The sequence below is a fragment of the Erinaceus europaeus genome, chromosome 19 (assembly GCF_950295315.1).
Source record: "Erinaceus europaeus chromosome 19, mEriEur2.1, whole genome shotgun sequence".
NCBI classification, from domain to species: Eukaryota; Metazoa; Chordata; class Mammalia; order Eulipotyphla; family Erinaceidae; genus Erinaceus; species Erinaceus europaeus.
Genome location: NC_080180.1, coordinates 3,521,305 through 3,534,018, shown reverse-complemented (window position 1 = coordinate 3,534,018; position 12,714 = coordinate 3,521,305). Strand labels below are relative to the sequence as shown.

At 41.4% G+C, this 12,714-nt stretch overlaps 1 protein-coding gene across 1 annotated transcript in view; it reads left to right on the top strand.

The window, feature by feature from the left end:
• USH2A (usherin) overlaps window positions 1-12,714 on the top strand; it is a 208,687-nt gene that overhangs the window by 42,196 nt on the left and 153,777 nt on the right. The window contains 1 exon segment of the mRNA XM_060179216.1: window positions 11,398-11,536. Coding sequence (XP_060035199.1) covers window positions 11,398-11,536 — 139 coding nt within the window.

Genomic DNA, 12,714 nt, shown 5'->3' with positions numbered 1-12,714 from the left:
TACTTCCAACCTCGATTTAAAATTAAAAAGAGGGCAAGGATAGGTAGGATAATGGTTATAAAAACAGACTCTCATGCCCAAGGATCCATCAAGTCCCAGGTTCAATTGCACCACCATAAGCCAGAGCTGAACAGTGCTCTGGCAAAAAAAAAAATAATAATAATTAAATTTAAAAAAATAAATTAAAAAGAGGCCTAGTGGCTACAATAATTGATCAAATCACATGGTCTATGAATTGCATAAACAGCGGATCATCAACTAGGAGAGGGGATTAGGAAGGACCAGGATCCGTAGTTGCAAAGATGGTGGCAGGAAAGGTTTGTGAAGATGACATTTGTGGGGAGTCGGGTGGTAGCGCAGCAGGTTAAGCACAGGGATCGGCGTAGGATCCCAGTCTGAGCCCCCGGCTCCCCACCTGCAGGGGAGTCGCTTCACAGGTAGTGAAGCAGGTCTGCAGGTGTCTGTCTTTCTCTCCCCCTCTCTGTCTTCCCCTCCTCTCTCCATTTCTCTCTGTCCTATCCAACAACAATGACATCAACAATAACTACAATAATAAAGTAACAAGGGCAACAAAAGGGAATAAGTAAATAAAATAAAAACAAAATATATTTTTAAAAAGGATGACATTTGTGGAAGCGTGTGAAGAGGAGGATAGCAGGTGTCTACAAGAACAGCATGGGAGGGGGTGGAGAGGAAGCAAGTCCGGCTGTGTTTGAGGAGTGGTATGTGGGTAGAACAGAGAGCATGGGACACAGAGAGGGGACACAGAGAGGGGACACAGAAGCAGCAGGCAGGGTCAGGCTTTTAGAATTTTCAGATCCTCTCAGGGTGAGAAACCAGTGAGGAATAGTCTGGGCCCCTTTTCCATTGTAGCAAAGGTCTTTGAGATAATGGCTGTGTCACGTAGCACGTAGCTTATTCTTATGGACTCAGCAGAACCAGTTTTCCAAAGGACTGACTTTTTATATTTCTTTTTCCTTTACTGGGGGGATTAATGGCTTACAGTTGACAGTAAAATATAGTAGTTGGTACATGTGTGACATTTCTCAGTTTTTCACATAACAGTCTACCCCCCCCCACACACCTAGGTCCTCCTCTGCCAAAACCTGAACTCCCCTGCCCCCCACCCCATAGTTTTTGCTTTGGTGCAATACACCGACTCCAAAGGATTGGATAAACAAAAAAAAATATTTTTGTTTATTCATGAGAAGATAGGAGGAGAGAGAAAGAACCAGACATCACTCTGGCACATGTGCTGCTGGGGATCAATCTCAGGACCTCATGCTTGAGAGTCCAAAGCCTTACCACTGCGCCACCTCCCGGACCACAGGATTGGCTTTTAATGAAGGTTATCACATACACTCCTCTTCATAAATGATAAAAGAAGCTGCCTGACTTTTATTATTTCTGGGATTTACAAAAGGTTAATCTTCTGTTTTGTATTAGTTAGTGATTTAATACTGATTTACAAAGTGATGAGGTAACAGTGGTATAATTCCACACTGTTCCAACCACCAGAGTGCTGTGTCCCCATTCCCTACATTGAAAACAGCAGTAGTTCTCTCAAGGTCACAGATATGGGTTCATTATTATTCCTATAACGATCTATATTTGTATACTTGCCCAGTTTTTCTATGGTCATGCCTTCTCTTACATTTTACACCTATTGCTACTTCCCAATGTCCTTTCTGTTTTCCTGTTCTCTCTTCAAGTCTTGATAGAATTCAAGGAGTTCAGTCCTCTGGGAACTAACATTTTTCCCCCTCTAGGGATATGGACCAAAGGTTTTGTTTGTTTGTTTGTTTTTGTTTTTATGGGTTGCAGACAGTGGGAGTTCTGGCTTCTGTAACTGCTTCTCCACTGGACATGGGTGTTGGATCCACACCCCAGCCTGTCTCTTTCTTTCCCTAGTGGACCAGGGCTCTGAAGAGGGGAGGTTCCAGGACATATTGGTTAGGCCTCTGCTCAGGGAAGTCAGGATGGAGTCATAGTAGCATCTGCAACTTGGTGGCTTAACGGTGTTAAGATATAAAGCAAGACAAAATACTAAAATCAAACAATAGGAACCAAAAATTAGGAATAGAGAAGTCAAGGAGAATAGAGATCTTAGGGTAGAGAGAAGCTAGGAAGTCTATTTTAAAGTTTGTTGCTAGGGGCCCATGACTTTAGTAAATTTTATTTGAGTTTGATAACTAACAAGTTGCATAACTCTTAAGAGAATGAAATTATGGTTATGGCTAACAACCTTTAGGTTTAAAGATATAGAATACTGAAATGGCTATGGTGTTTTATAGATAATTCTAGCAAGCTTTTCAAGATCATCTATTTTGTGTGGGTCGAATAGGAATAGGAACAAAAGATTGAGTAATTAAAGTATGGAATTGGAGTTTTCTGTGTGCCAGGGATTTTTTTTTTTCAGAAGCACTGCTCAGCTCTGGTTAGTGGTGGTGTGGGGGATTGTATCTGGGACCTGGGCACCTCAGGCATGAGAGTCTGTTTGCATAACCATTAATACTATCTCCCACCCTACCTGATATCAACTTGTATGTGGACTGATATGGAGAGTCTGTACAGAAACTGGACTAGCTCTATCCCCTTTCCTTAAGCTATCAACACAAGACCAGGCCTTTGCCAAATTTGCAACCATCCCTATGTGTAAGTTAGTAATTTTCTTTACATAGTAAAAATGATTTAATAGCTTGTAAGAAGTGGCAGTGAGCTTCACATCTAGTCAAAAAAGGGCAAAGGACACTTGCATTCCCAAGTGAAATGTTTGGGGCTGATTAAACTGGAAGCTTGTTTGTAGGAGGCTGCATCTAGGGGGTGAACTTTGCTAGATATCAAGACAGAACAACCCTAGAGCTTCAAACTTTGGGATAGATCACTTCTGGGGCTGGCTTTTCTGAGTTAAGAGGGGAGAAAACAAGAGAGTGGAATGTGTGTGGTGGTCATTGGATGGTAGGCTCCTGGAACAGGAGCAAAGGAACAGAAACAATAGAACAGAAACAAAGTCTACAAGAACATTTTTTAATTTTATTTATAAAATGGAAACACTGACAAGACCATAGGATAAGAGAGGTACAATTCCCACCACCAGAACTCCATATCCCATTACCTCCTGCCAGGCTAGCTTCGCGGATAGGAGAGATGATCCAGGAACCAAGCTTGTGGCAGTAGCAATACAAATCTTTATTCATGCAGGAGCCCCAGAGTCGGGTGTGAGCACAGCGGGTTAATCCACATGGTGCCAAACTATAATGGCCAGTGTCCACCTCCCTGTCTGCATGCCTGCCCTCCTCCAGGTTGGGACATGGAAAGAGGAAGAGAGAGAAACCAGAAACAGAAGTAGCTTTATAGGATAAAACCGGAAGTGGCAAGTCAGAAACGGAAATGGCTAGGAAAGGGGGTGGAAAAAGGCAAAAGGCATGCTGGGAAGGTGGAAGCTTCCTTAGCAACTGCTGCAATGGTTTTAGCCAGTGGGATTAATGTTGCCCTGCAGAAAGAAGGTAGATCAAAGGAATGGGTGGGGAATCTTTCAGGCAAAACAATGATTATGTAAATAGGCCATAGTGTCAACAATGCAGCATGGGGGGGGGGGCTGGCTTCATGCCTGATGACCTCCCCTGATAGTATTTCTGTTTTTTAGCCCTCTGGGAAAATGGATCCAGGGTCATTTTGGGATGTAGAAGGTAGAAGGTCTGGCTTCTGTGATTGCTTCCCCTCTGAACATGGGCGTTATAGGTCGATCCATACTCCCAGCCAGATGAACAATTTTTTTTTTCAGCAACACACCTGTGTATGAACCAGTCTCCTTGTAGCATCTTTCCTCTGGCCAAAGAGAAAGAAGACAAACTATAAACTATCCAGTTTATCTAACTCGTAACAGGAATCCAGGGCCATGCTTCTGCCAAAGCCATCTTGACACAACTCCTTTTTCACATTGCTGGTATGAATAGTTAAATAGTGCCCCTGTAATAGATGATAGCATACATGTATAATTATTTAATTCTATAACATCTCATCTTAGTAAATGAGCTTACTCTACAAATGGGAAAACTCCCTGTAGGGTAGAATTTATCTGTTAAGAAATGGTGTCTTTTTTCTTTATTGCTGAGAACGTGACACAGTGTAGATTCTGTTGGTGGTTTTATTTTTGGATTGTCAATTAGTCAGTCAATCAGCACTTGCTGAGCCTTGGCCTGACACACAGGGAGTACTTATCAAATTTGCAAATGACACACATCTTGGAGGGTTGCATGACAAGCACAGGATCCAAAAAGATTTTGACAGCCTGCAGACATGATCTGGTTCAAACAAGATGACATATAGTGGGAACAAATGTGGATATATATAAACTCCTGTCCTTGGGGCCACAAAGTGAACTGCACATATGTAACAGCTGAACGTGCTTCCTCAAGGGGACAAGTTCAAAAGCAACATAGCGTATTCCTCAATAGTCAGTTCCATGCAACCAACCGCTCTGGGCCACAGGGCATCATCACCGAGCCTGCATTCTAGACAAGGTGCCAATCCTACTTCAGTTCAGTGAGTCAGGCCACCTGGAGAGACTGTGATATTTCCATACCCATATTTTAGGGAGAGAATGTCAGTCCATGTCCTGTTTGGAATGCTGTCCAGACCAAGAATGCTTATCTTGAAGAAGTAAGAGAAGAATGGCATCTTCCATCTGTGTAAGCTCTGCCATGGAAAAGGGGGAGGGGGTAGTAAAAGATTGGCTTGGTGTGGTATCAGTACCTGTCACTGGGACTTACAAGCAGAAGTCGTGAGGAAAGAGCTTTCAGTTCAACCACTGATCATAATCAGAGCTTTTCAAAGAAGAGAACTTTCCCAACATCTACAGAAGACACTGGGACAGTAACACCTCCGTGCTAATCACTTTGGAGATAGGACATATCAGAAAGCTTCTCAAAAAAATCAGGGAGATCAGTACAGCATTCAGCCAGGAGCTGGGCTGACAAGTGCTTGTCCAGTTCATCCGGGTTTTTCTTCCTTCCTGTTGTGGCAGGTGTTGGTGTTGGGAAGCCTGGCAGAGAGACTCGGTGCCTGGGACTTGTATAAGCCTGCCTGAGTATACAATACACACTGAAATTAATTCTAAGAGACTCTAGAATCAGTCACTCTTTTGTACCACCTTTTAAAAAAAGTACTTTTGTTATTATTCTTAATTTACTTGATTCGGCACCACAGAGAGGAATTGAGAGGACTTAGGGAGATAGAAAGGGCAAGAGAAAGAGAGAGACCTGCTGCACTGCTTCAGCACCCATGCAGGTGGGGACCGGGGACATGGACCCGAGTCTGGGCACTTTGTAATAGTGCACTCAACTCAGTGTACCACCACTCAGTTCCCAAATTGAATGGGTACTGCATGGTACATTGACCAGGAATTGAACCCAGGCCATGTGGGAGGCTAGAATTTTTCCACTGAACCACCAGTGCCTCACTTGTACAACCTTAAAAAGCACCACCTTTGTATTTTCAGTTCTAGTGAGGTGAATCACTTCGAACACCTACACAGTGAAATAACTACAGGCTCCCCATGGGTTCTTGCAAAGATAAAACAAATGCATTGGCACAGCTACTTCAGAACAATATCAAAGTTGCTAACTGTTGAGTAAGTTTGGGTACTTTTACTGTGCTGATGTAATTGGAAAATATAAACTTGGGGATCCAGGTCATGAAAATACAAAAAAAAATTACGTATATAAAAAAGCAGTAATAATAGTGATGGCAATAACAGAAATGACTCAGGAAATCGACGGAATAAATTGTGCAATCATCAGAAATGGAGGCTACCCTTCCAGTGAAAGGAACATTTGGTTTGTGATGCCTGATTAAAATTGAATTGCTAGAACAAATGAGGAAGAACATCAGAGCACTTCGCTTTAGAAGAACCAACAGTGAGAGGAGGCGTAGGCCACCACTCGGTCTTGCATAAGGAACTAAGCAGAAACGTGACACTTTAAAGTGACCTCTGGAGTTTTCAGTGTGAATCACCTTGATACTGAAGGTTGTAGGCTGGAATAGTTATCATCATCATGTCAATCTTTCTTTGAGCCTAGAAATACGAATTCTGCTTTCAGACAATTCATTTGTTAGAAAGTCCAAGATTTTTTTTTCTTCTTTATAAATGTTTCTTAAAATTTTTTTTTTTCTCTTGGTCAGGGCACAGTTCCCTTGTATGGCGGTTCCAGGAATTGAAGTTGTGCCTCTGAGTCTCAGGTGTGAAAGTCTGGTGTGTACACTGCTGTGCTCTTTCCCTGTCTCTGTGGGCCTCTTGTCAGTTTCACATCTTCGTGTGCCAAATGTTGTTAAATGTTTGTGTCACCCATCATCATTTTGGAGAGTGCATTTGAATTTCATGTATGTTGCTAAGTCCTTTTGTTTTAAATCTCTGCTAAAGGGGGCATTCAATATGCTGAAAATGCCTTTTTAAAAATAAGATTCATCAAACTGGAGCTGGGTGATGGTTCACCTGGTTGAGTGCATATGTTCACAATGTGCAAGGACCCAGGTTCGAGCCCCTGGCCCTCACCTGCAGGGGAAGAGCTTTGCAAGTGGTGAGGCGGTGATGCAGGTGTCTCTTTGTCTCTCTCTTTCTCTATCTCCCCCTTCCCTCTTGCTTTCTGATTGTCTCTATCCAAGAAATAAGTATAGATAATAAAAACTTTTAAAAATTATCAAATTAGTGAAACTGGGAGCCTTGGGAATCTTGAAATCTGGAAAGACAAGACTACACTAAAAATCCACAGCATGTAATTTACACTTCGTAAAGCAGATTATTTGCAAAAGGCATTTTATAAATGATTTCCCTTGTGAAAAAGAAGCTATTTGATCCACTGTGTCAGTACTTTAAAGACAGTCGTCGTCACTTATGGTCCTCCATGCATTAGTGCATCACAATGACTCTGATGGTTCTTGTATGTGACTTCCTTGTGAGAGACACAAGTCTAGGTCAATTTTTCAGGCGTCAGCAATTCACAGGCTCTTTGCGAATATCCTCTCAATGCTCTGTTGAATTAAGGTGAAGTGGGAGGGATACACTTTCTTTCTGGTGGGGAAAGCATCATGGGGACTCTACTTATTTCCCGCCCCCCCCCCCCCCCCCCCCGCCCCAGCCTCAGCTAGCTGCTTTCTGTGGTTGTTGTTAGCTAGAAGGTGAATGGCAGCCAAGTCCTGGTATTTGAATGCAAGGTGTGATTGCAGACAATTTCTGTCCTCTGGTTCAAGTGAACTTGAACACAATTTTCCCTTGATGGGGTTTGGACTTCTGTGTGATTTTCTAGAATTTTGATTTCTATTCCCCTGTAATCAGGCGTGTGAATGGGCAGGAATTCTATACTACCTTTTTACTCTTAATATTCTCCTGACTTCACACAGACATAACTTGGCCTCAAATTTATTAAACATCAAACATGAAACCCCAGGAGAATGCAGGTTTGAAAATGACTTACTCCCTTTTATTTATTTACTTTTTTTCCAAAGGGTGTTTGAAATCTCTTGCAAGTGGACTCAAGGGTGTCCCACACTTTCTTCCTTTTCTGCCTTTTGTGCCCTGATGCCCCACCAGTCAACACATGCCAACCCCTCAAATCCTGCTTGGAATGGAGAGTAAACTAGATGTCAGGTTTACTTCAACTGAAGGCTCTCTCTTTTTTTTTTTTTTCCACAAATCAGAAATTCCACGCTATTTGTTCATATTCTCCCAAATCACCAGCCAGGGGACTATCAGAAAGAGCTATTGCAAAAAGCCACCTTCGTCCTCACAGACTTGTGGTGATGGAGTCACAGACCAGAATTGCAAAGTAGTTTACAGAATAAGACACAGTATAGGACACCAAAGCAGATTCCATCTTATTTATGGAAAGGTGCTTGGGAGGGGAAGGGACCAGGGAAGAAAGTATCTTGGGATCCTCATGCATCATTTTTTAAGTACCAACAAAGTGCAAACAGCCTTCTGGAATTCACTGTGAGTGTCATTGCATCCTTCTACTAAGCCAATCTGTGATGAGTTCATTAAAAGAAGAAGAAGAAGAAGAAGGTCCTGAACTCTTGACTACAGATATAATACCGTGAATACAGAAAATCAAAAACATGTTTTCTATCTGACTCAAAATAAAGGTGCACTTAAACTTGTAAAAGACATTTTTATTTGAATGATATGACAGAACTGTCATCAGAGAGTCACCTGCTATAAAGAAAGCCCAAGAATTATTAGCTTTATTAGACCAGTGACACTGAGCTTTAGCTATACATTCCTAACTTCTGTCCCTCTACAGAGACAATTTTCTTTTCTTAAATAAACTGTCATGCTAGTGTTAATATATTGTTGGCTCTCTCATGCTCTGAGAATACTGCTGATATAAAGCATGTATATGTTAGATTGGTAATAGTATCTTTAGTGTAGCTGACTAGAACAAATGTGTTTCCCTCATGGCTGTGCTAATGTGATAAAGGAAAATTGGCTGTTCATCAGCTTTTGGCTGGGTAAAGACAGTAGAGATGGAACCACAGTCTTTTTTATGCATTAATACCATCGAGAACTCTTCACGAGTTATATTTCATGTGGCCTGCATGTTGCACAGAGATGTTGTAAAACATGAGATAAAGCTACAAATAACAAAGTGGAAAAGGCTGTATCTTTTACAATGATAACAGTCAAACACCAAATGACAGTAACAGGCTGTAAAAAATGGGATGAAAAAAAAATTGCAACAGTGCTACCCAGCAGAGAGAGAAATACACTGGCCAGCAAGGAGTTGGTGTGTGATTCTAGGTCTTTCTGTTAAAGCTAACTTTTAAAAATGAACTCATATGTAGCAGTAGAGGACTAGATTTGAGGAGGAACATGGTCCAAATGGCCTCAGTTGAGCAGGGGAGAGACGATCCATACTGGATAACTTTTCTAAGAATTAATATTACGCAGAAATGATGTACTTCACTCTTGGGGGTTGCTATGTGTGTTTTTTTCTTGCTTCTGGGGAGAGTGTTCCTTGAAAGGACTCTTAAGGAAATTGCTCCCCAAATGAGTTCAAGATGTCAGAGAAAGCTTATTTTCATCAGTTAGGTTGAGGCTTAAAAAACAAAAAATAGAATAGCATTTTGAATGCTAGGGCTAATTATATGTATTTATTAAAATGTTATTATCTGTCTTTTCAACTGAATTTCTCTCTCTCTCTAATCCCTGCAGTTCTTTGTTTGCAATTTCACTCCCTTTACTCATTTGAGTAACAGTTCTTTTTAGATTTGAGCTAAAAACACTTGTCTAGAAATATTAATAGACAAAGCTGATCGGTTTATACACACACACACACACACACACACACACACACACACACATATATTAAGTTTTTGGAGATTTGTATAGATACCACCTGGCTAGTAACCTGCATGAAAATTTGAATTCTTTCTTCAAGATCACTTCAGAAAAAGCACCAAGAAGACCTCATACTTCCCACATAACATCTTACTATATAACCCATGCATCATCAAACTGACACTAGTAGGGGGAAAATCTGACTGATTTTTCTGATTTCATAAATAAAGTTTTATTAGAACACACCCATACTCATCCACATATGTATTTTTTGTGACAGCACTACTGAACAGTCATTACCTGGGCCATTTGAACCACAGAATCAAAGAATCTGACCTATCATGTATATTTTCTTCTTTATTTATTTATTTTTTTTAAAGTTTTCGGCTGGGGGTAGATAATATAAAGGTCATGCTAAGAGATTCTCATGCCTGAGGTTGCAATGTTTGAGGTTCAATCCCCTGCACCACCATAAGCCAGAACTGAGGATACTCTGGTAAAATAAACAAAAAAACAAACAAATAAATTACTAGTAAAAAAAAAAAAAGAAAGTTTGCTAACTTGTAATGTCTGGGGAAAATTGCTAGGTTGGTTGCCTGATTTATATCGCTGGTGAATTTTGTTTATTTTAAACAAATTTCATTGGGCTGCTGTTGGCTTACAAATTTTTGAGACTATAACTTTACACTTCTACACGTGTATATTCTCTTTTGGGTAAAGTATGGCAAGTTGCATTTTCTTGATTTTTTTAAGCTTTATTTATTATTGCAGACAGCCAGAAATTGAGAGGAGAGGGGGAGATAGACAAGGAGGGAGACAGAGAGATACCTGCAGCCCTGCTTCACCACTCATAAAGCTTTCCCCCTCTGCCGGTAGGGACTGGGGCCTTGAACTTATGTCCTTGCTCATGGTAACATGTATACTCAACCAGGTATGCCACCACCTGGCCCCAGAAAGTTACATTTTGAAGAGTTGTGGAATTTTATCCATTAAACATATCGGATATTATAAACCATGCTACACCAATTAAATAAAGAATATTTAGTGTGGTTGATTGGAGATTGTTTTCTGGCAATTGGGTGGTGGTGCACCAGGTTAAGCACACATAATACTAAGCACAAGGAGCCATGCAAGGATCCAGGTTTGAGTCCCCACTCCCCACCTGCAGGGGGTCGCTTCACAAGCAGTGAAGCAGGTCTAAGGTGTCTTTCTCCCTCTCTATCTCCCCCTCATCTCGTTATTTCTCTCTGTCCTATCCAATGAAATGAAAAATATGGCCTCCACGAACAGTGGATTTGTAGTGCAGGCACAAAGCTCCAGTGATAATCCTGGCGGCAAGAGAGAGAGAGAGAGAGAGAGAGAGAGAAGAGAAGAGAAGAGAAGAGAAGAGAAGAGAGGAGAGGAGAAGAGAGGAGAGGAGAGGAGAGAGAGAGGAAGAAAGGAAGGAAGGAAGGAAGGAAGGGAGGGAGGGAGGGAGGGAGGAAGGAAGGAAGGAAGGAAGGAAGGAAGGAAGGAAGGAAGGAAGGAAGGAGATAGAGATTGTTATTCTGTATTGGGAAAGTACGATTGAAAATCACGAACTAGAAATGAACTCCTAAGAAAGTAAATGGTGGTCCAGATGTCTTGTACTAGCAATGCTACTTGGAATCTACACACATGTGGTACAGTTTGTATGTCCAGACTTGACTACTTCTTCCTTTTGTATCCATTGCCGTGTGTTTCTAGATATGGCTAAAGCATGCTTGGTGTTTAAGCAAACATTAATTTTCAAAGCACTCATGAATACTTGTACTCCGAAGTGTTAGATCCATGTGACAATTATGTCGACCTGTGAATACTTTGGCAGGTAGTTATCAGAGCCCAAAACACTAGTGTTTGGGTTTCTAAATAAATAGGTCAACACAGAACTCTATCACAGAGCCATTAAAATAATTTGTTTTTAGTCTTCCCAACTGAAGAAAGAACAGATGTGGGAATTGGTTTTGAGAAAGATCGCCAAAATGTAGTTACTATAAAACCATGGTTTAAGCAACCCAAATAATAGTGGTGTTCATTCCTTACAGGTCCATCAGGCAAAAATCAGTTTCTTCATCAGTGGTTTGGAGAAGGACAATAGAGATTTTGATGCAAGAACTCAACTCTTAAGTGGTCCAATTACAGAGTTTGCCTCTGGTACTATGCAAATTGAACGGGATTTTAATAGTAAGTTAATGACCTCAGATGATGATTTTGTTCAATGACGTTATTCTGAGTATTTCTCTCTTTTTAATATTTATTTTTTCCCTTTTTGTTGTCCTTGTTGTTTTTATTGTTGTAGTTATTATTGTTGTCATCATTGTTGGATAGGACAGAGAGAAATGGGAAGAGGAGGGGAAGACAGGGGAAAGAAAGACAGACACCTGCAGACCTGCTTCCCTGCTTATGAAGTGACTCCCCTGCAGGTGGGGAGCCCGGTGCTCCAATCAGGATCCTTGAGCTTGTCCTTGCATTTTGCGCTACCTGTGCTTAACCCACTGCACTACCGCTGGGCCAATATTATTCTGAAGGATATATCAAAATAGTTCTTTTAAATGAATGTCCATAGGGGAGTCGGGCTGTAGCGCAGTGGGTTAAGCGCAGGTGGCGCAAAGCACAAGGACCGGCATAAGGATCCCGGTTCGAACCCCGGCTCCCCACCTGCAGGGGAGTCGCTTCACAGGCGGTGAAGCAGGTCTGCAGGTGTCTATCTTTCTCTCCCCTCTCTCTCTGTCTTCCCCTCCTCTCTCCGTTTCTCTCTGTCCTATCCAACAACGACAACAACAATAAAAAAATAAATTAAAAAAAAAATGTCCACTTGTATTTGTGTCCTATCAAAGATTAGCATGCATAGTTCTTGAGGAGTCTGACTGACTTCAAGGATTTGTGGTCTTGACCCTTTCTTTTCTTCCTTGTCTTCCTTCTCCTCCTCCTCCTCTTCCTCCTCCTACCCTCTTCCTCCTCTCCTCTACTCCTCCTCTTTCTCCTTCTCCTTCTTCTTACTATTATTATTATTTTTACCAGAGCTCTGCTCAGCTCTGGCTGATGATAGTGCAGCAGGATAGAACCTGGAACTTCAGAACCACGGGCAGGACAGTCTCTTTGCATAACCATTATGCTATCTACCCTCCACCCCTTTGGTCTTATTTCTTCTGGAGACTAAGGAAGAATCTGTTTCATGTGTCTCGTTTTTTGTGGCTGTCAGCAACTGGTAGTTTCCCTTGACTTGAAACTACATACTTTAGTCTTTCTCTCCATCTTCACAAGACTTTCTTTGTGTCGCTCCCTTTCTCTTCTTCCACGTAGTATCAGTAATTAGATTGAGGATCCGACCATCTTTTTTCATGTAGAGATCTTGAAATTAC